This window comes from Gossypium arboreum, chromosome 9 (assembly GCF_025698485.1).
Source record: "Gossypium arboreum isolate Shixiya-1 chromosome 9, ASM2569848v2, whole genome shotgun sequence".
Taxonomy (NCBI): Eukaryota; Viridiplantae; Streptophyta; class Magnoliopsida; order Malvales; family Malvaceae; genus Gossypium; species Gossypium arboreum.
The window spans coordinates 79,931,583-79,954,474 of record NC_069078.1 but is presented as its reverse complement, the minus strand read 5'-3'; the positions used below and the strand labels follow the sequence as shown (position 1 = coordinate 79,954,474).

Sequence of the window (22,892 nt, the reverse complement as noted above, 5' to 3'; positions counted from 1 at the left end):
GTCGGGATAAAGAAATAACAAAAATCAATAAAACGATCAAGAAATAATAAAATGTTTGTACAATAACATTGTAAAATGTAATTCCTATAAAATAAATAACTATTAAAAACTATTACTAAAAATAATATAAGAATTAACTAATTAATTAATAATTTAAAATACCTAAAATACCTTTATTTAATTTGATATGGAATTAGCAATAAAATGAATTAATTTAAATTATTTAAGTTAATTGAATTTATATGATACAAATTCTATATTCATGGAAGGTTACACTTTAAAATTTGGGTATAATTTTTTTATATTATTTCATCTATTATCTTTGTTTTCTATTATTAGAAAAGAGAGGAGTAGATTACAAAATAATCATTCTAGGCTAAGCAACAGTTGAAATATTATCTTGTAACACTTATATTATTTTTTTCATAACGATTTATTTCATCTTTTAAATTTGTAAAGAAGAAGTTATTTTAGTATTTTATTTAAATTTTCGTCTCTTTTAATCTTTAATTTAATTATTTGTCAAGTCACTTCAAAATCAATAGAAAAATTAACGATGCTAATAAGTCCCATGTGGACGCCATGTGAACAATTACTTATTTTAAATATCTAAAAATTCAAAAATATAAACTTCAAAAAAAGATTAAAATATAAAAAATAATTTTAAAAAATTAATTGTTGATGTGACATACACGTAGATGCCACGTTAATAAAATTAATATATCTCAACTTTTTTATCCATTTTAAAATAATTTAATAAATAATGAAAATTTAAAGACTAAAAAAAATGAAGGACTAAATTTTTATTTTTATTTTTATAAAATTGGAGGGTATAAAAGAATCTACGACGTAACCTCGAATAATTAAACGGCGAATAACTAAATAATCAGCTCAAGCAGCCTCTTAAAATTCAAGATGCAGAAAAGTCATACTAACTTCCTTAATATCATATTGAATCCTTTTTCATTCTACGTAACCATTACATTTTTAAAATTCAATTATTGAAAATTTTATAAAATTTTCATTTATAAGAACATGTGTCAGTCAATTATTGTAATTTTTAATAACGCAATAACTAAGATAAGACAGTTGGAATAAACTAAAGGGTAAACTATTTAATTGGTCACCTAATATTTAAAGTGCTTTCATTTTGGTACCTAAAAATATTTTCTTGCAATTTCATCACCGTTGTTAGAGAAGGCTTTTATTTTAGTCACCTAAGCATTAAATCTCTAATGGTGGTTGATTGTATATGCTACATCATGTTTACATTTTCATTTTGGCCACCCAACTTCTAGGCCGTTTCATTTTTGAAAAAAAATCTTTTTTTTTATATTGATCTGTAAAAAAAAAACCTAAAGATTAAAGTGAAAAAGTAGTATAAACAAAAATAGTGCATTAAAATTTTACCAAATTGCATTTGTTTATCCCTTTACTAAAAATTCTAATTTTTTTCAATCTTGAACTTTTAAATTTCAAAACATCAAGATCAATTAAATCATTTGTTGAATTTTTTTTTTTTGGTGAATAGAAAAGACATTACTAAGCTAAGTTACATGAAAAAACGGAGGGATACAAATATTCCTCTCTTTGTCTGCTTCAAGGAATTCTAGAACTTCCTCTAGAGGGATCTCAAATAGTTATAAATCTTCCTCTTTTTTTTCCAAAGGCTAATTTAATCACTTAAAATTGATTTTTACTATAATATTGAAATTAATTAATTAGTTTAATCACTTAAAATTTAAAATTTTATTTTATGTTTCCAAATTAACTTTAATGAAATAAACTCAAATAATTCATATTTAATAATTGTCGATAAAATTCAATTTTTTTATTATATAATCTTGAATCTTCCATGCTAAGTTAAAAACAGTTAGTTGCAAGGATTTTCTCCATCATTTCTTTACCTAAACAAAGAACAAACAATTAATTTAATTATTTATAAGAATTTTCCTTACTTTTAACTTAACATGAAAGATTCAAGATTATATAATCAAAAGAAATTTGAAGTTTCTAAACAATGATAAATATGAATTATTTGAGTTGATTCCGTTAAAGATAATTTAGAAACATAAAATAAAATTATAGGAGGATATTAATTTCGATATTATAGTAACATATCGGTTGACACTATTAAAGAATAGAAATTTTTATATAAGTAGTGTTTGGAAAGCCACATAGTAATTAGATTTGGATGTAATTGCTTATAATTACATAAGCGTGACATGTTTTTGGATAACTATTGTAATTAATAGGTCCTACTAAATTAGGTATAGTTGGAGCACCATAATTACAATTTTCAATTTTTCACATACCAATACTTAAAAAATGATTTATTTTAGGCGATTAAAATGAAAGTGACCTAAAAGTTGAGCGAGCAAAATAAAAATGTAAACACGATGTGGACATAAATTTACTTGTGTGGTCCCATTAAACATTTACCACATAGGTAATTAAAATAAAAATATTTTGTAAATTTTTTTGAGTGGTGAAAATGAAATTGAAATAGTTTAGCATATAGAAAAATTGGTGGCAAAATTTGGGCAAGTCATGTAATAGAAATTAAAGGTATTAAAAGAGTTGAAGGGATGAATAAGGTATTATTGTTTAGGGTGCAGGTAGCAATCAAATTAGAAAAAATAAATTCAGCCATCAATACGAAATGTTAAGATTGGATTCGGAATTTTAATTTGTTTAGTCAATTGGGAGTATGAATTTATTTATTAACCCCTTAAAAAAAGAAAGGCAAGCAAGCAGCAAAAGGGTTGACCTAAAGCTCTTACCTTTGAAAATTCAAGGCACGTGGGTCCCCAAGAATTTCGTCGACGAACTGGCATCGAATCCAGCGATCCTGTCCCCACCCTCTTTACCACACGATACTCTAAAATAATCCCAATCTGGTTGATTTTGATCTCACATCAATTTTTTTTATGTTTATTTTGTTTTCAAAATCGGGTTCTGAGATAGAGGAGTAATTTTTATTTAAAATTTTCAAAGTTTAGTTTTCTAAAAAAGGTTTTTAATTTTTTTAATTTCCAACTATCTTTATTTATTTTTTTTTTGCAAAACTTTTAGTAGAATTATGATGTTTAGGGCAGAGTCAAGGGGCTCTCGTGATTCCTAATATGAAAATTTTTACAATTGATTTAATCTTTTAAAATTACAAAATATAAGTTATTAAAATGATCAAATTTTACTTTTGTTATCATAAAAATATATAACTATATTCCTAATCCTCTCAAAATTTTTTGACTCCGCCTTTGATGTTATTTTTTAATTATTTTAATTAAATACTTTTAGTTTTATAAAATTTTGAAGTAAGAATATTTGTTTTATTTAATTTTTATAATCTATATTATTATTTAAGCTCTGATTAAGTTAATGTCACATGTTAATCAGACACCAACTTAGTTAGAAAATCATGAAAAGATCTTTTGTAATTAAAATAAATTATATTATTTTATAGTTTAAAAATGTCAATAAAAATAAGCATGTGATGAGATTTAAACTCATGTTATTTACATCAATATAACATTGATTTTAGCATTAAATGAAAGTTTTACTTTAAAATGATATTAATATTTAAATTGTATTATACCCTTTTATATAAAGTCAAGAAAAAATCATGCTTCAAATAGGATTTAAACCCAAAAGGCCATACATACATCCTCCCTAGCTGCCATTTCAACAAAAGTAACATTTGGTATTCATTGCATGTATATTATTGTTATGAGTTTTAAATCTTACATTTCAGTATTTATAAATTAAATTATGCTATTAGTTCTTCTACTTTGCGAAAGTTGTAGATTTAGTCTTTGTACTTTTATTTGATCAATTTTAGCCCATATACTTTTTGAATTGATCACTTTTAGCCTCTGTACTTTTCAAAATTTGAAATTTTAGTCCCAACCCAAATAATAGTAATTAAATTCGATTGATTAAAGTCAATTGCTAGTCTTGTACTATGCATACGTTTATAGATTTAGTCAATTTTTTCTAATTGGATTGTTTTAAATACCTTTACTTTTCGAATTTTGAAATTTCAGTCCTGATGCAATTGACAGTTGTTAATCTACTAACTGAACTTTTAGTGAGCAATATATGGAAATAATAAGTTGACATATGATGATAGTACACATACGGTAATATGCTTAGCCCATCAGATTTTAAAAATAGTAGAACTTTACTTAATAAATTTAACAATTACTGTTTAGTGAGGATTGATATTTTGAAATTTGAAAAGTACAGTGACTGTGACCAAATAAAAGTATACGGATTAAATTCACAACATTTGCAAAGTATAGTTTAAACTTATTTATTGTATGTTATTTATAAACACACTCATGTATTTTAAATACCTGATTTCCATACGCGCGTAATAGAATTTATAGTATAATATAAAAAGTTACGCGGCAAGTCAAGTTGAAAGTTTTAATTTTCTTAGAATTAGATTTGAGTTTTAAATTTTTGGGTAAACTATATAGTTGATCACTCAATTTTTATAGTTTTTTTTTATTTTTGGCACTAAAATAAAAATTGCAAATTGAGCACTATCATTAACATCCATTTTCATTTTAGTCACCCAATTTTAATAAGTTTTAATTTTGGTTACCCTTAGTTAATTCAATGTTATTGTACACCAATTTTAGTTGCCCAACTTTAATAACTTTTCATTTTAATCACCCATTTTATCTATTTATAAATTAGTTGTCTTTTTTTTTCTTTTATAGAATTAATTTTAATTTTTCCCAATAAAAGGAAATAACGGTGTTTTATCGGAATTACATGGGTTTTATAGAAAAATTTGGATTTTAGAAGGAAAAAATATTTTATCTTTTAATTTCCTTTATTTCTTTAAGATTAATTTTTCGCAATAAAAATTTTTTTACTTTGAATTATTTGAGTTTTTATAGGAAAAAACTATTTTGTTTTTTAATTTCCTTGGGTTTTTGAGGGAAAATAAAATTAATTTTTACAAAGTAAATGAGTGAATACAATGAAAACTTATTAAAGTTGGATGAGTAAAATGAGTGTACAGTAACATTGAATTAACGTGGGTGACCAAAATGAAGACTTATTAAAGTTAGATGACTAAAATAAAAATGACTGTTAACAGCAGTACCCATTTGAAATTTTGTTTTATTTTCAGGCCAAAAGTGAAAATTTAAGAAAGTTCCGTGACCAACTGTGAAATTACCCTAAAAGATTAACTAAAATCAAAATCGGATGAAAAAAAAAATCGAGGGGAAACCAGCATCGCTGACCAATCTCTCGTTGCCATCTCTATTAAAAGTCAATTTCTCGTTGCCATCTCTGTTAAATATGAGTTATCACAAAAATATATATTTATTTAAGAAAATGATTCATCATACCGGTGAGGGTTTTCTATGGCATGGGCGAGAGCTTCTTTGAAATTTCGTACTAATCTAAAGCTGTGTTATATGTTGGAGAATATAAAATAAAAAGAAGAACAGAGGACAAAGACGACAGTGTTAGCAGACATTGGCCATGTGTTTCAGATTCTCGATTCTGCTGACTCTTCTTCTGATTAGCTTTGCAGCTGCCGAGGATGTTAGTTTCATCTACAACGGATTCCGGTCGGCTAATCTAAACCTTGATGGCATAGCAGAACTCACTTCCAATGGACTCCTAAAGCTCACCAATAAAACCATGCAACAAAAAGGTAATGCTTTCTACCCTCACCTCGTTGATTTCAAGAACTCTACCAACGGTTCTGTTTTTTCCTTCTCTTCCACCTTTGTCTTCGCCATACTTCCCGAGTATCCAACTCTCAGCGGCCATGGAATCGCTTTCGTGATTGCACCAACCAAAGGCCTCCCCGGATCTCTTCCAAGTCAGTATCTCGGACTGTTCAATGAGTCCAACAATGGCAATGATACAAACCATGTTGTTGCTGTAGAACTCGACACCATACAAAGTAAGGAGTTCGGTGATATCAATGACAATCACGTTGGGATTGACATTAATGGGTTGAAGTCTGCTACTTCTTTTCCGGCTGGATATTATGAGGACGACAGCCATGACTTTAAAAACCTGACCTTGATCAGTGGTAAACAGATGCAAGTTTGGGTCGAATATCATGGTCTAGAGAAGAGAATGGATGTCACTTTAGCTCCATTTAAGGTTCCTAAACCCGACACCCCACTTTTATCCTTGTCTCGTGATCTGTCTTCAATTGTTAACCGTGAGATGTATGTTGGTTTTTCATCGTCAACTGGTTCGGTCCTCACATCTCATTATGTTTTGGGCTGGAGCTTTAAGGTTAATGGTCAGGCAGAAGAGCTTACCCTGTCTCAACTTCCCAAGCTTCCTCGGTTAGGACCAAAGAAAAAGCCGAAAGTTTTGACAATTGGGTTGCCTTTGATTTTGGTGAGCTTGGCTTTGGCAGGAGTTTCTGGTGCTGCTTATTTGGTAAGGAGGAAAAGGAAGTTTGCTGATGTAGTTGAAGATTGGGAGCTTGAGTATGGGCCTCATAGATTCAAGTTTAAAGATCTATATATTGCTACAAAAGGATTCAAAGACAAGGAATTATTGGGTGCTGGTGGATTTGGAAGGGTCTACAGAGGAGTTCTTCCAAGCAATAAACTTGAGGTTGCAGTGAAAAGAGTCTCGCATGAATCAAGGCAAGGGATGAGGGAATTTGTAGCAGAAATTGTGAGTATTGGTCGTCTCCGACACCGGAATTTAGTCCAACTCTTGGGATATTGCCGGCGCAAAGGTGAGCTGCTTTTGGTCTATGACTACATGCCTAATGGAAGTCTTGATAAGTATTTGCATGACCAGCCACAAGTCACCCTAAATTGGAGACAAAGATTCAGAGTCATCAAAGGTATAGCATCAGGATTGTTCTATTTACATGGAGAATGGGAGCAAGTTGTGGTTCATAGAGATGTTAAAGCCAGCAATGTTTTACTGGATGGCGAACTAAATGGAAGATTAGGAGATTTTGGGCTTGCTAGATTATATGACCATGGAACGGATCCCCAAACAACTCACGTTGTGGGAACTGTTGGTTATTTGGCTCCCGAGCATACTCGAACCGGGAAAGCCACGCCGTCCACAGATGTGTTTGCTTTCGGGGCATTTTTGCTTGAAGTTGCGTGTGGAAGAAGGCCAATAGAGGCAAAATCTCCGATAGAAGATGTAATCTTGGTAGATTGGGTGTATTCATGTTGGTCCAAAGGTGATATTATGGAGGCCAAAGATCCGAGTCTGGGTTCAGATTATGAGGCAGAGGAAGTTGAGTTGGTTTTAAAACTTGGGTTGCTCTGCTCTCACTCAGAACCTGAAGCAAGGCCAACCATGCGCCAAGTCCTTCAGTTTTTAGAAGGGGATGTTCCATTTCCAGAAATGTCATCACTCAGTCTCACTTCCAGTGGACTAACATTTGGACATCGACAAGGGTTTGATGATTATGTTATGTCGTATTCATCTTCCGTTTGCAAAGGATTCTCCCATTGTTCTGTTGCAGATTCTTTACTTTCTGGAGGTCGATGATTGTAAATTTTTTCTCAGTGTTAATAAGTTGTAATCCATTACTTTGCGTAAAGGTTACTTACTTTAAAATATTATTAGTATAATACTTGTGAACCTGGAATTTTGTGTTATTTGCTCTTGGATGTTGCCAAAAGGAAGGCTGTTCATCGCCCATGGCCGCCAGACAGACAGGTGAGGTGTGTGGGGTTGCTCGAAATGTTCTGCAATTGTCAAATGTGAACCTCACCAGCATCCACCTAATTTCGGAGCATGCTACTACCTAGTCCAAAATGTCTGCTGTGGATCCTAATTTCAATTTTCATTTTTCAACACTCTCTCAATACCAGTAATGATGTTAAATTTGTTAAATATCTTGTTGTTATTTGCTGTCAGTGAATCAATACATTTTTTAATTTTTTTCATAAGTGATATATTATGATTCATCGCACCCTATTTTTATTTTTGATTGGCTCTTTGGGACACCCCAGTGGAGGAAGATTACCCCCACTGATATAAAAATTTTGGCTGGAGCTTTAGGCTTCCAATGGAGCAAACGGAGCTCCAATGAAGGGGATAATCTCTATTTTACCCCCTTCCACCATTTTAACTCTATTATTATAATATTGTTTTAAATATAAATATTATTTAATATCAAATTCTTTTAGTATATTTTATTACTCCATATGATTCAAGTATAGTGTTTTTTTTTTATTCCTCAAATACATATATTATGCTTTTATTTGTTGAAATACTACTTAGTATTGTTATAAAAATTGGTTAACTATAACTAATTATTTATCATTCAATATAATAAATAATTTAAAATGGTTGTAAAACAGTTAATTAATATATTTATAAAAATATTTTGATATATATTATTTTATTAAATAAAATTATAATTTATCATGTTTTTAGTAATTTCATAAAAATAAAATAATTTAATTTTTATTATATATAAATTTTAATGTAATGTCTTTAATAATCTCACCACACGGTTATAATTAAGTTTAAATTTAAACGCACATTTCACCGCTAATTTTAATATCATCATTATATTAATTAACCTTACCTTCTCACTCAAAACAAACACATCACTAATCTAAAAAAAAAAATTGCTGACTTCAAATCCCACGTGACCATCTTTTTCTTTCTTCCCCCAATTTCCAAGTTGACCATGATTCACATGTTTAGTATTTTGGTTAAATTATAGTTTTTTATCCTTGAACTATGCTTAAATTTAAAATTTAGGCTTTATATCTTATTTTGGTGTAATTTCATTATTCTACTTTAATTACTTCATTAATTAGCTCAAATAGTTAACACCTCAATTGTTTCAATTAAAAAATATTTTTTTTAAAAATTCACATCAATAATGTTATCAAAAAAATTAATGGAGTTAAGTATTTGAATTAACGGACGACAAAACAAAGGATCAAAATTACATGGATTGAATTGCAAAGTTGAATATAGTAAAGAGACCAAGATCAAAATTTGACCAATTTGGAGGATATTAGATGAAGGTTGTCAAAATTTACCTTCTAGAAGGGAAGTTTGAAAGTAGGTTGGCCAAGAGGTTGATCTAAGTGCATGGTATTTGAAAATTGGTGACAAAACTTATATAAAGCATAGAAGTTTCTTTACAAGTGGGGTGTGTATTACAATGGACGCAAAGTCTGCTGTGCAGCTGTGTATTTTCTGATAAATAGTATATGGGATGTATTTTCATACTTCGCAAGTTGCACTAGAAAAAGATTGGTCATGATTCAAGTTCCCCTGATTTTGATCCCTAATTTTGTTAGAGTGAAGAAAATTAGAAGAATATAAATTTGAAGATATAGAAAATAAAAGACTAGAAAACATAATTTTTCTTTCTATAGATGTGTTTAGTAGAGATAGGAAAATGGAAAATAAAAAATAAAAAATTTCCGTCCATTGCTTGGTAGGGTTGAAAAATATAAAGAAATAAAATAAAACATTTGAAAAGTACATAATTTTAAACTAAGATGCACATTTCTAACTTTTTCTCTTCTCTTATTATTCTAATTTAAAAAAATTAATTTTTATGCCTTAGATGAAAAATTATCATTCTCTCATATTTTCTTTCCTCTCGTTTTTCTTCCCCACCAACAATACTCAAAATTTATTTTATTTCCATTTTTCGCTCAAAGCTTGTTGAGTTTAATTTGTAATATCTCTACTATCCCACATATGCAACATGAGTTTTTTCATGATTCTATGAATTAAAGAAAGTCTAACCCAGCCCCAAAAGTCAGAATCAAACTTGGAAGCCCAAAACCTTAAAGATAAAATGTGCTTGAGTATGCTCAAACCTAATTCCTGCTCAAACCTAAGCTGACAAGAGTAAACTCAATTGCTAACTTTATTTTTTTAAGTTATTTTATATTGAGGATATCTTATATTGAGATGATAATTTATAATTTTAGGAAAAAAAATAGTGTCATATCTTCAATTTTAAATATATTCAAATATTATTATACACTCGTTCATATTTAATAACTTCTCTAATTTAATTTTGTCAAAAAATCTCTAATTTAATTAAATTACTTAAATATAATTAAAATTTTGAAAAAGAATCATAAACAAACACAAAAAAAAAAGAAATTTAACTGAAATTTGAAAGATTTATAAGAATACATAATCAAAATTTTGAAAAGGATAAAAACCCTAAAACTAATAATTGAAAAGCATGATTTTGGTATTTGATTAAAATCCACTTAAAAAGGATTAATTTTTTTTTTAAAAAGGGCTGCATTATAAAAGAAACTATAAAAGTAAAACCCTTATAAATAAATAAAATACTATTAGAATTTGAAAAGAAAAGTTAAAATGATTTAAATTATAAAAAAAAAACCTGTTTGTTTTTGTTCTTTTCAAAATTATAATTATAATTAAGTAATTTAATTAAATTAGAGAAATTAATAAAATTTGAATGCATTTAAAATTGAGCACTGTGACACTATTTTGCTGGCGAAGTCAGGGGGCTGGCATGGGCCCCGCCCCCTTAAAATGTAAATTTATTTTTTGGTCCTTAAAATTTTTAAAATTTTAAATTAATAAAGATAAATTTGTATTTTGGCCTCCCTAAAATTATAAAAATTCGATTTAATCTTTTACAAATTATAAAGATATAAACTATAAAAAATTAAAATTTTATCTGGCCCCCCTAAATATTTATTCTGGCTTCGCCCCTGAATGCAAGTTATATATTCTCTTTTAAATTTGGTTCACAAAGATTACTTTGAATTGGTAATCTTGTATTCTAAATTTGTGTTAATTTTTTTATATTAATAAAATATAATTACATTATAATTTCATATGGCATGTCCAGTTCAAATCAAATAAATTATTAAAAATTTCATAAATTTTATAAAATTATAAAATCTAAATCAACCAGTTTTTAGGCTAATTCAATCAGTCCATATTGATTCGAGGATCAATTGTTTCTTTTTTGCCTCATCCTAAACTGAAACTCAAATCAATTTTCAATTTAACCAAATTGACTTATCAATTTGATTTCGTTCAAACAACATTTCATATGATACATTTTTTCTTACAATAGAAAATGTACACTCGTCTATTTTTTTTTTTAACAATCTTATTATAGGTTCTTATTATATATGTCTTTTTTTATACAATGCTTAAAACTACCTATAACCCCTCCTAACTCATAAATAGGAAGATAATGTGCTTCAGCGCAGTCAAACTCACGTCTTCCTGCATTGGCAACAATGCCCTTACTATTTGAGCTAAGACTCAATTGACTACACTTGTTTATTTTTACTTGCTTAACGAGTGTATTTGAGTTCGACAGTGTAAATTAACTATAAGTTTTATTTGGAGTAGCTATACACTTACGAGTCCTTTCAAGTATTTTCAATTAAAATTTTGTATGCAAATTTAAGAGGATGTAACAAACCTGATTAATGAAAATACTCAAAACATTATTTTGAAAATCTAATTTAAGTAAATATTAAAGTCTAAAAAGTTCATCTATAAAAGTGTAGAACAAGAAAAAGATAATAAAAGAAAACAAAAGATAAAAGGAAGCTAAATTGAACAAATCGATAATTTCTAAAACCAACTGAACGCCTCATATAAATTTACATCCCATAACAAACCACTACCCTTAAAATTAATGACACATCCCATTACAACTCACTAAAATTAGGGACACATCCCATGACTTAACTACTACTGCTTTAACAGAAAGTAGTTAAAATTGGAAGGGAAGGGCTTCATCTTTGTGTGTGTGTGTGTGTTTTCACAAGTTTTTGAAGGTAGCATTCATAAAAAATTTCAAACGATTTTATCTTGTTAAAAAAAATAATAAAATAATTATACATTCAATGAATCATGATGGATTATAATAATATATCAGTAAATTAAAAGAATCTTTTTTTTTTTTTACTCTTTATTGGGAAAAAATTAGAAAAACAACATTGGGCATAAAATTTTGCACACATTCAGCCAGAATAGGAGGTAAGGGAATGGCCAATGGCGCTACTATAGCACGATAATAGCCGGGCAGTCCATATTTGCAAAGTGTTCAATGCGAGGAATTGTGTGTTTGAATGTAGAACCTAAGGTTTTGAAATGGGCAATAAGCTTTTGACACAATTTCCTAAACTGTTGCTTTGATAAGGGCGTATGTCTCTCTCTTTTGTGCTTGTCGTTTTTTAGCTCAACCTCCTCCATTTAACCAAGATGTTTTGTTAAGGGTGAAATTGAGATTAAAAAAAAAAAAAACAATGGGTTCTTTTTTTGTAAAGCAATCAAACAGGGAAAGGAATCAAATTACTATTTTGCATCATCAATAGAGTTTTTCTTTTAGGAACACATGAATGATAATCATGAAAGAAAAAGAAAGATACCCAAAAAGAAAAAACATGAGCTTAACTTTATGAAAGGGGAATTTCTGAAAACTTTGGAAAATGGTTAGAGTTTCAACTATTTCCAAAAGCAAATTTCGATGCTAAAAGGAGAATTTCCTTCCTTTTCGTTTCTAGCAAACTGAGTGAAACATCAAAGGGCTACTTCGTTTTTTTAGGTTTCAATTTTTAATGGGACACGTGATTCTTTTTCTCTAATTTCAATGTAATTGTGTTTTTTTTCTTAATTTTATTTTAATTATTTACTTTTTAAAGTAATGACTAATAAAAATTACAAAAAGAAGTTATCCTTTTAACTTGCTAACATATTATTACAATTATTTTATATTTTAATATTTCATATCATACAAAAATAATAAAATTTTATTATGTTCACGCCAGCTACATCGGCATTGTCAAATAGTTACATACCACATCATCAATTTGCTTCCATTTTAGAAAGGATAAATATGTTGTTAGTACTTAATACTTTTAACAAAATTAAATTATCCTATTTTTATATTTTAAAATCTCAATCTAATCATTAAAATTATTATTTTCGGTTAAAATTTGTCAATTTGTCATGTTGATTATCCTCATGTGATGTAATCAGTGATGGAGCCAAAATGTTAATCTTGGGAGCAAGCTAAAATCAGATGTGCAATAATATTTTTGAAAGAGGCATACTCATATTTTTAGGAGGGTTATAAAATTTATATATAAAGAAAAAAATTATAAAAATCTTAAACACTAGGGGGCCTACTTTTATTTTTGAGAGGGCCATAATATATTTACAAATGATTAAATTGAAAAAAATTTAAACTTTGGGGAGCCATGGCCACCATGAGCCTTTACTTGGCTGCGTCGTGGATGTAACAAATATATATATATATGATTGATAAAAAATAAACATATTAAATTAAGAAATGTTACATCACTAATCCATTATTGGATTAACAAAATTTTTTATGACAATAACTAATTCAAACAATTATTTTAATAAAAATAACTAAAAAATTTTAGAGTGATCGACGCTATTTTAGTCTAACCTGTGGTATAGTTTACCCAAAACACAAAGGCTTAATTGCTGTAAGTTGTAGTTAAGGGATTTGTTTGCTCCCTTTTGATATTACAGGGACTACAAGTAAGATATAGTGTTAGGGGAGTTGATGCTAATTTAGCGTAGTCTAATATCATATGATATCGGTTCCACTCAAAATATTATATGTTATCTTCTTCGTGCATTATGTGTAAAAAAGCAAAGAGAAGAGCGTTATTTGTGTGTGGAAATACGTTAGTAGGCAGTAGCTGGCTAGGTTTCACAGCGGGCAGGCTGGCTCGCTCTAGAACTTGCTTTACCATGAATGACAGGGTCAAAGATGCTAGCCTTTCCCAATTCCTAACCATTTTTACTCCTTTCTGAAATTTTTCTACACCAACAATCCAAATATAGGTTACTTTTGCAGATCCTTACTAACAAATGTTTTTCTAATAAAAGAATCATATCATTGTAGATGTGATTTCAGATTTTTTCAGCCATTGTCAAAGATTCTTGAACCATTTTATAGTCATATACTTTTCATCTAAACCTCATATCTTTATTTATCAATTCCTCATTAAATAGAGTGCCTTTTTGCCCCAATAAGTAGTAATCTTGTTGTGGAATCAAGTTAAAAAAGAGAGAGTCATTAGCTAGATTTCCAGGGAGAAAATTTTGAAACCCATTTAACATAAAGCTGGTAGCTAGCTCGATATTTTCGATCTTTCTGGTTTGTCTTTTTCTGGATTCTAATTTTCTTTGTTTTGGTAAACAATGGGGTTGACAATACCCAATCAACTTTTAATATTATTAAACTACTACTATTTATCCACGTTTCAGGTTAAGCTATTTAAAACTGGCAGTAGTTAGTGTTTCAGTTCGCTCAAAAACTGAAGGGGGAAACCGGAGGGGAAAAAGGGAGAAAAGAGTTTCAGTGTTTAACATGGCTGGAACAGAAGCAGGTTGTAAGAAACAAAGGTGGTCTCTTCAGGGTATGGCTGCCCTTGTCACTGGTGGAACAAGAGGCATAGGGTTCGACCTCCATTTTTTATTTCTCTTTTTTTTTTTTTATGCTCTTTATATTTTAGTTTCATTGAATATGATGGGTCAATTGTATTTCAGATATGCAACTGTGGAAGAACTGGCAACACTAGGGGCAGTAGTTCATACATGTTCCAGAAACCAGACAGAACTTCATGAAAGGTTACAAGAATGGCAGAGCAAAGGGTTTAAAGTGAGTGGTTCTGCTTGTGATCTCTCTTATAGACAGCAAAGAGAGAAGCTTATGGAAACTGTCTCAACTGTTTTTGATGGCAAACTCAACATCCTTGTAAGTTTTTTTTTTTTTTTTTCCCTTTTTTCTACCAAGCCTGCTAAACTAAACTATATCAGCAACCACCTTTATTGAGCTTTTTGTGGGGAAGTGGAAGAACTCAAGAGATTCATTGAAAGCAAGTTTCTGTCCACAGGTTAATAATGCAGGCACCACAGTGATTAAGCCTTGCGAGGGCCACAACCTGGAAGACTACACAACCGTGATGAATACCAACGTTGAGGCTCCTTATCATCTTTGCCAACTTGCATATCCTTTACTTAAAGCATCAGGAAATGGAAGTATTGTGTTTATCTCCTCTGTTGCTGGTTCAATGGCTCTACCTCGATTATCAGCTTATTCAGCATCTAAAGGTGTGTATCATATATAGGACTACAGATGTCCGTTACCCAACTTTCAGTTTCTTACAAATTAGCCATGGTTGTTTGGTATTCAGGAGCAATTAACCAGATTACAAAGAACTTGGCATGTGAGTGGGCAAAGGATAACATTCGGACCAATACTGTTTCACCATGGGGTGTTAGAACATCGATTACAAAGCCAGTAAATTACCTCTAACGTACCTTCAATGAGGGGAATATAGAGATGTTTTGATTTGTTTTAAGATCCGTGTTGTTTCGATTTCAGGAGGCGGACGCCCCTTTCGTTGAGGAATTTCTCAGGCTAATAGCTGGAACAGCAATGCCTAGGATAGGAGAACCAGAAGAGATTTCATCAATGGTGGCATTCCTTTGCCTTCCAGCTGCATCATACATCAATGGACAGGTTATTTCTGTGGATGGAGGGTATACTGCAGGTGGCTGTTGGCCATTTCAAAACTTTAGCTTTAATTTACTCAGTTCTTGAAATCTTACCATCAAGCGTAGAGCATGTTTAGACATGAACTTTGCGCAAAAAACTATGCAATAGGGGTTTGATGAAGAGTTTCTCATGTGGATCAAGTGTTTTAACTTAACTGGAACAGTTAGGCTCTTCCTGGGTTGAAAATTGTCACCGTTTGTGATCCTCTTATAGGCTTCCATAAGGGAAGGTTAAGCAACAAGAACAAGTCCATAGTGATTGGATGAACCCAAATTGGATTATTAGTGGTTAATACTGCTTGATGATAAGAATATCAATGCCATGGTTGTCAACTTCCAATACCTTCAACTCAAGATTATAATTTCTTGTTTCAACAAAGCACGAATTTGAGTCTTAGCAAAAAAAAAAAAAAGGAGAAATCGGAGTAGATTCGTGAAACAACAATAATAATTCACATTCTAGAGATCAACTTAAGCTCTGAACAAGGGCTTGGGTTGATTATCCACCAAGCCAACAGCCACGTCGCACAAATGTTCAACTGTACCCTTGCTTGCATGCATGCAAGCAGCCCGGTCTGACTGATACAATCGCTAGCAACATTCCTACAGTACACAGATTAATAGGTTTTCATCGTTCAATCTTGCTTGAAACAGGGTTTCTTTGACGCTGTAAAAGGTTCATCAAAGGCCAGAAAATATCCAGTCTGTGAAAGCCACTAGAAGTCTGCATGAAATTTAAATTGTCTCAAAAAATGTGACATTATAAGCACAAATACTATTGCAGAACGCATAAAAGCTATCTTATATGAGTGATACCTCCACAATGAAATGAGCCCATGTATTGTTTGAACAGCTCTCCGTAACACCCTTCAAGATTGTTAAGTTAAAGCTTCTAATCACCTGAGCAATCTCAAGAAACATACTATGCTCATTACAAAGCATCTGCAGTGGATGTAGTAGCGAAATTAGTGATTTGTTTGATAAACCAATATGTATGAACATTCAAGTTCTTTCTTTTTAAAAATTTTCATTGTGTATGCCACGAAGATCCAACCTCTATGAGCAAATGTCCTGGATATGGAAGATCTTCCACAACGATGGGGCATACTTTTCGTTCATCTCCAATCTCAAAAGCCCAGCTTGTTCCAGTTTGGTAACCATCTTTGGTTTGAGATGACCTTGTATTCTTGAGATCAGATACCTGTGAATTTGAAATACCTATTTCCTTTTAACTTCACAAAATGATGAATTCATGCTACGAACTACACGGCAAATTTTCACATTTACTCCAGGGCTCTTGAACTCAAAGAAAAAATCTAAGAGTAGGACTTCCATTGAAAATGAGGGTAAAAAATATATATTTGGAGAGGGAATAGGCAAAGGTTAATATTTTCAAATTTTAGGATGCAACCGTTACATTTAAATCTTACTAACATGGATTTCACATACCTCACGATGCACCCACTGCCTCAATTTCTCAGCTTGGTTGGTAACACTCCTCAAATACAGCATGTGTTTAACAGTTTGGTCCAAGAGAGCATCAATGCTATACTGAATTTGTCAGAAAAGTATGTTGATTAATTTGACAAGTACAAAAAATATAGATGGAAACTGACATATTAGAAACAGAAGCGGGATACTGACCTTAGCACCATTTGGAACAAGTTCTCGAAGCTCCTTAAGCCGATCCTGGATCATCTGCCTATCCCTTGGCCTTGGCCTTGGGTTATCACCAGGTCTGGCCCTTTTTCTGCTGACGCTGGACTGCTTTTTTCCTTTTCTAGATTGTGTGTAATAGCCATCTTTTCTAAGATTCTCAGCATCAGTTAACATGCTTACTGTACTCTTGAAAGAAGTCAATATTTTAGAACTAGCATTACTTTTGGCCCCACCAACAGAAGCAGATGTAAGTCTGCTCGATGGAGTTGAATCACTCTTTACACTTTGAGGTCGAAAAGATTCAGGAAGCTGTCCAGTAGATGCCATGAGATGAGTAGATCTATTAGGAATATCAATAGAACCATCATATACATGGCCCACCACAGCTTGCAACAGATACTCTGCATCACCTCCTCTTACAGACAATGAAGGCTCAATGCCATCAACGTGATCTCTAAATACATCCTCACTCAAAAAAGATGACTCCCACAAATACTCATAGCTCTGTCTTTCAAAAGCTGCTCCTAGTTCTTTCTGCAATTCACATTCATTGGGAAACTTAAGGAAATCGACATCATCAATATCAGGTGGTTCAAGAAAGTATCCAGCAGGGTAAGGATTCATAACTTCATCTAAGATTTCTCCGCACTCTCCCACTCTGTAAGCATTACATTCAGGATAAGCTTGCAATTCCTCCTTAAGGCAATAGAAACCAAACAGTTCACTCTCCCCTACTGCAAGCTGATCAACACTTACAGATTGGCTTAGTGGTGACGGTAATTCACTAAGGCTAACTAGTGGCACACTAATCCTATTCTCACTCTCACTTTCTAAAATCTCAGAGGGAATTATTCCAGGCACCTTGAATTCATTCTGAATACTTAACAGTGGCACAATATGATCTAAAGCTAAAAGCTTATTTGATTCAACACTGTTAACAGCATTTGAATCTTTAGAGTTCAGTGGGCCCATCAATGCACTTGAAGACGCTTCTAACTTCTCGAAAGGACTTGATATTTCTGATGATATCAACTGGGTGTGAATGTTCTTGCAGGCAAATCTATCTTTGATGCATGAAAGAATAGACAAATCTTCAGCTACCTGTTGGTGTACAAAGAAACAAACTGAAGAATATATGATATACATACATATATTTACACATACAACAAGAGCACCGCTTACATTAATGCAATCAACCACCAACTTCTCCATAAACAACCACACTCACATGAAGTCAAAGACATGTAAAAAAAAAAAAAAATAGAGAGAGAGCAAGAATCTAATATGTAGCAGCATACAGACTGTCTAATAGTGATTGTGGCAGGGAAAATAAGTTAATCTCCTATCTGGGCACCATCAATTAATGCACTGGCTGTTCACATGGGTCTCAATACCACACTTTAGGAAATCATGAGCTAGAAACCATCCTGGTGCTCTTACATGGTTTAGGTGACTACGTCTACGAGTCTACAACTGACAGAGACACAGGATATTATTACAGCCAATAAGACAAATTGTGAAAAAAGTACACACCATCTCCAATGAACCAAGCTGCAGAACTCCATGTGGAAGCACAGGTACGAGCACTATTGTCTGCAGGAGCATCACAAATTATCAACATCATATCCATTTTAAAGGTATACAATGGGGTATTAACTTCACCATCAAACCAACACCAATTAACACATCCAAACAAGTGTACCAGTGTGCAAACAGAAGCATGTATCTAGAGTAGCTAAAATATGGATCTAGAGTAGCTAGTAAAGTGCAGTCCAGGATTCTATTACCTTGATTCCTGATGCAAACTGAAGTAACCATTCCGCCGGATACTAACAATTGAAAAATAACACCGGTAAGTTCAAGTATATGTTATCCATCATTAGCAGAACTCAACCATCTTAAATGCATCATATATCTTTAAAAGAAATTTACCTCGGGAACTAACTTCGAGTTAGCTTTGCCAGCGAAAATATCATCATAGGAAACCCAACAATGCTTCCCCGTATATGCTACTTTACCAACAAACCTGTAAGTATAGAGATCAGAAATCAATAGTAGTTTTAATCACTAAAGAACCACCTTGCAATTGTACAGTTTGGCATGCTACATCTTCCCAAGCAACAGAGACAGAGAGGTGCAGGCAGATGGTGATGTGCAAAACCATAAATCTAGGATAAGGGTAGCATGAAAGCCAGCATGATAAATTTCCTGAACTTAACACTAAAACTTCCTGTCAGGAAGGGCCATTATTGAGGGTACTTTTAATAGACCGAATGAAAAACAAGAATATTATTGTATCACAAGAACAGAATACTACTTGGGACACTAAAGTAGAGAGCAACATTTTACCCCTCCCCCCATGCATATTTAAGATGCGACATATGATCCACCAACAGGCCAATTGGGTATCCTTCTCCAAAACAGCCATCACGGATGCTCATTTCAAAGTGTGATGGGATATTCTCACTGTTACTATAAACATCAGTTGAGATACTTTCCACAGATTTTCTTGGTATTGGATAAACACAATACCCATCTTCCCAGGTCAAAACCCTGCAATCAACACACAAAGTTAACCCCACATATAATGCATGGGGAATTTTATTTGAAGGGGGGGGGGGGTTAATTTAACAAAAACTAGATTCATGACAACATTCTAAATGAATGCTTTTGCCATATTAAAAAGAAAAAGAAAAAGAAAACAAATCCAGAATTGGCATAAGAACTATGAAAGAGATCATTTGCATTAAAAATTGTACTAATAAGAGCAGTTTATGCCTAAAACTAGTAGTACTTCAAAGAAAATAAAGCCACCCAACCAACACCAAGACATGGAAACAAATTGAATTTCAGGTTTAACAAAAGATTAGCACTACGTGATCGCTTATAACTATTCAAAAGAGAAACTTACATGGGGCTTCGGTGCCTGAGCCTCCAAAGCACAGCATATTTCCAAAGTGAATTAGTGCAAAAACTCTTCAACAACTGCCTTAAAGCAGTATTCGCCATTTTTCTTCAACTTATATTCAACTAAAAGAAAAAACCACAGATTTCTGTTACACTCTAAAACCAAATACTCACACTAAACTCAATTTTAACCTTCCTCTAGCTTCCTCGGTATGACCCTCGACCCGCCTGTTTTATTCTCAATCCTGCCCTTCGTTTGATCGGTGGCCCCGTTGAACAAAGCAGCAAAAACCTCATCTTGGCTTTTAAAGAACAGACACACCACCTTTTTTTTTTTTTTTTCTGTTCTCACCAAAGGAACAAGAGGTTACTCTCACTGCAAACAATTAAACAACATAAAACGCCAAACATATCCCCGTTTTTGCAATTTCAAATGAACAGTCCATTAAAAATCCTAACTTTTTAAGCAAAAAATGGAGCTTGAAAACTTAAAGTTGGAAGCTAAAACAAAGTTGAGAGATTTGGGTATTCAGAAACGAAGAAAAAGGGGGACCTTTGTGATGGATCAAAGGAAAAAGAGATGCTCAAATTCGTTGGATTCCATTATCTTTGCTTCAGGCAGGTCTTAATCAAAAACTATAGAAACAAAGGAGAGAGAGAGAGAGTGGCTTTTCACGGCACCGCACTCTATAGTTCCGAAATGACTTTAAAGTTCGGCATTTTATATATAGGAATAGCCGACTCGCTGTTCGCGCCACCGGTGACCGGTCTCTTTATGAACACATTTTTAAATAGATAAGGGTTAATTGCATCGGTTGGGTTCAAATTATGTCTCCGCCCTCAACTTCAAATCATTTTTAATTTAAACACGTGTATAGATTTAATAGGTCAAAAATTAACTTTTTAAATTTTATTTATATTATTTATTTTGTTATAATGTCACATCATGTTACCATTTCTTACTAATTTTTCCTTATATTTAAAAGTTAAAATTAATTTTAACCAAAAGTATAGTCGTTTTTCGTAAAAATATCGATTAAAATATTAAAATTTTAATAATATTAAAGTAATAATTCATATTATAATCTTGTATTTTTCATGTTGATATGGTTGATTAAATATCTCTTCACGTGGATTGTTATGTTTAAAAATATAATATTTTACTAAGTATTTTTATTAAAATAACAATTTAATTTTTTTAAGGTTAATGATGTAAATTTGAAAACTAAATTAGTAAGAAGAATCAAATTAAAAATACATATATAAATAATGAAAACTAAATTTATCATTATACTTATTTTTTATTATATATAACCTAGACATTTAACCCTAAATTCACTGCAAGGATAATGAAATGTGGTAATTGACACAATACTAACTTTTAAAGACTCAATTAAAATAATTTAAAATTTAAAGCCTAATTTGAAATTTAAAAGAAAATATAAGAACATTCAGTGAAATTAACCCAAAAAATAAATAAAACGGATTTCAAACTCGCCCAAAGTCAGATTTTATAACTCTTTAGTGCATTTCCTGACCCACTAACTACATTTTTTTATATATATATAACTCGTTAGTGCATCTGCTGACCCACAAACTATTTTTTCTTTTACGAACTCCAAGTTGCAATTTTTTATAATAATAAAAACTGAGAATTTAAGCTTAATTAATAAAATATTTATTTTAGAATCAGCAAAACAAATAATATATATTATGCACATATATGAATGTCATATTCAAAACAGCAACTTCCAATGTCTTCATTTAATAATAATAATAATAATAATAATAATAATAATAATTAAAAGTTTTTACTTCAATAATGTCACTTGAACTCTCCATATATTTCAAAAAGAAAATTATGAAGTGTTATAGATTAGGGTTCAATGAATTTAATAATACAAAAAGAAGTGTTGATATTTCAGCAAATTTATTTTATATTGTAAAAGATGGTATGGTATGTTCTCTATTTTCTTTATTTTATTTCAGTTTGTTTTCTTTTTCCTGACTGTGTCGTATAAGTAATGCCAACTCCTTAGCTAATATTCTGTTTTCCAATGTCTTTAGTAAATGTGTATATTATTGTCATTAATTTAGTATTTTAAATAAAATTTACCTAAATTAAATTATTAAACTATATTTTAGCTCGATTTTTTAATAAATAATTTGATTCATAAATGAATTTAATCGGTTTCATTGATCAATCTGATTGAGTTTTAATTTAATTGACATGTATATTGTTACTAATACAATAAGACGTAAATTTAAATACGTTAAAGTGCATTATACTCTTATTAATGAATTGGAAAGGGATTATAGATAATTTTTAACGTTATGTCAAAAAATTCATCGAAAAAAATAAAATATTAGCACATATATTATTAAATTTAATATAATAAAAAATGTAATAATAGTATTTCCGCCCTTAAAAATAAAATATTAACGTCTTTGAGTCTGAAACATATGAGAAAATAGGATTGTGACACGTAGCATAGTAACATCACGATGATATTATAGTCCATTTTCTATTTTACTTCCCCATTTTTTTCCTTTTCCCTCTTCTTCTATTCTTTCCCATTTTCATTTTTTTTCAATTTTTTTTTTTATTCTCCTCTTCTCTTTTCCAACCCTATTCGCCGCCAACATGCACCACAGTTGCACTCTGATATTGTCATCGACGTTTGGTACCGGTTAACTTTTGAATCAGCATGAAACTTGACCGTTAAGTTGAGGATTCTTAATCTAAATATCAGCACCATCTAAACGAG

The 22,892-nt window shown here is 31.1% G+C and overlaps 3 protein-coding genes across 6 annotated transcripts; 2 read left to right on the top strand and 1 right to left on the bottom strand.

Annotated features, from left to right (window-relative positions):
* Nucleotides 1-5,247: 5,247 nt before the first annotated feature.
* Nucleotides 5,248-7,922, top strand: LOC108454811 (L-type lectin-domain containing receptor kinase IV.1-like). The gene has a single exon (XM_017753393.2). It carries the CDS (start codon nucleotides 5,509-5,511, stop codon nucleotides 7,516-7,518), a length of 2,010 nt encoding a protein of 669 aa, XP_017608882.1. The 5' UTR covers nucleotides 5,248-5,508; the 3' UTR covers nucleotides 7,519-7,922.
* Nucleotides 7,923-13,525: 5,603 nt separating this feature from the next.
* Nucleotides 13,526-15,870, top strand: LOC108456873 (tropinone reductase homolog). 2 transcript variants are annotated; one of them, XM_053018740.1, is made up of 6 exons: nucleotides 13,526-13,839; nucleotides 14,266-14,457; nucleotides 14,548-14,755; nucleotides 14,895-15,111; nucleotides 15,195-15,301; nucleotides 15,386-15,870. In XM_053018740.1, exons 2-6 carry the CDS (start codon nucleotides 14,369-14,371, stop codon nucleotides 15,602-15,604), a joined length of 840 nt encoding a protein of 279 aa, XP_052874700.1. In that variant the 5' UTR covers nucleotides 13,526-13,839; nucleotides 14,266-14,368; the 3' UTR covers nucleotides 15,605-15,870. The 2 variants fall into 2 exon arrangements, with proteins under 2 accessions (XP_052874700.1, XP_017611092.1); XM_017755603.2 differs by having other exon boundaries at nucleotides 13,526-14,155.
* A 14-nt stretch (nucleotides 15,871-15,884) lies between these two features.
* On the bottom strand, nucleotides 15,885-20,971 carry LOC108456872 (transcription factor EMB1444-like). Of its 3 annotated transcripts, XM_017755601.2 has the most exons (11): nucleotides 20,678-20,971; nucleotides 20,129-20,500; nucleotides 19,567-19,770; nucleotides 19,150-19,243; nucleotides 19,005-19,046; nucleotides 18,751-18,810; nucleotides 17,203-18,318; nucleotides 17,008-17,109; nucleotides 16,613-16,759; nucleotides 16,375-16,500; nucleotides 15,885-16,282 (listed from the first exon to the last, which is right to left on the bottom strand). In XM_017755601.2, exons 2-11 carry the CDS (start codon nucleotides 20,224-20,226, stop codon nucleotides 16,187-16,189), a joined length of 2,085 nt encoding a protein of 694 aa, XP_017611090.1. In that variant the 5' UTR covers nucleotides 20,227-20,500; nucleotides 20,678-20,971; the 3' UTR covers nucleotides 15,885-16,186. The 3 variants fall into 3 exon arrangements, with proteins under 3 accessions (XP_017611090.1, XP_017611091.1, XP_052874699.1); XM_017755602.2 differs by lacking the exon at nucleotides 19,567-19,770 and having other exon boundaries at nucleotides 20,129-20,971; XM_053018739.1 differs by lacking the exons at nucleotides 19,567-19,770; nucleotides 20,129-20,500; nucleotides 20,678-20,971 and adding an exon at nucleotides 19,325-19,495.
* Nucleotides 20,972-22,892: the final 1,921 nt, after the last annotated feature.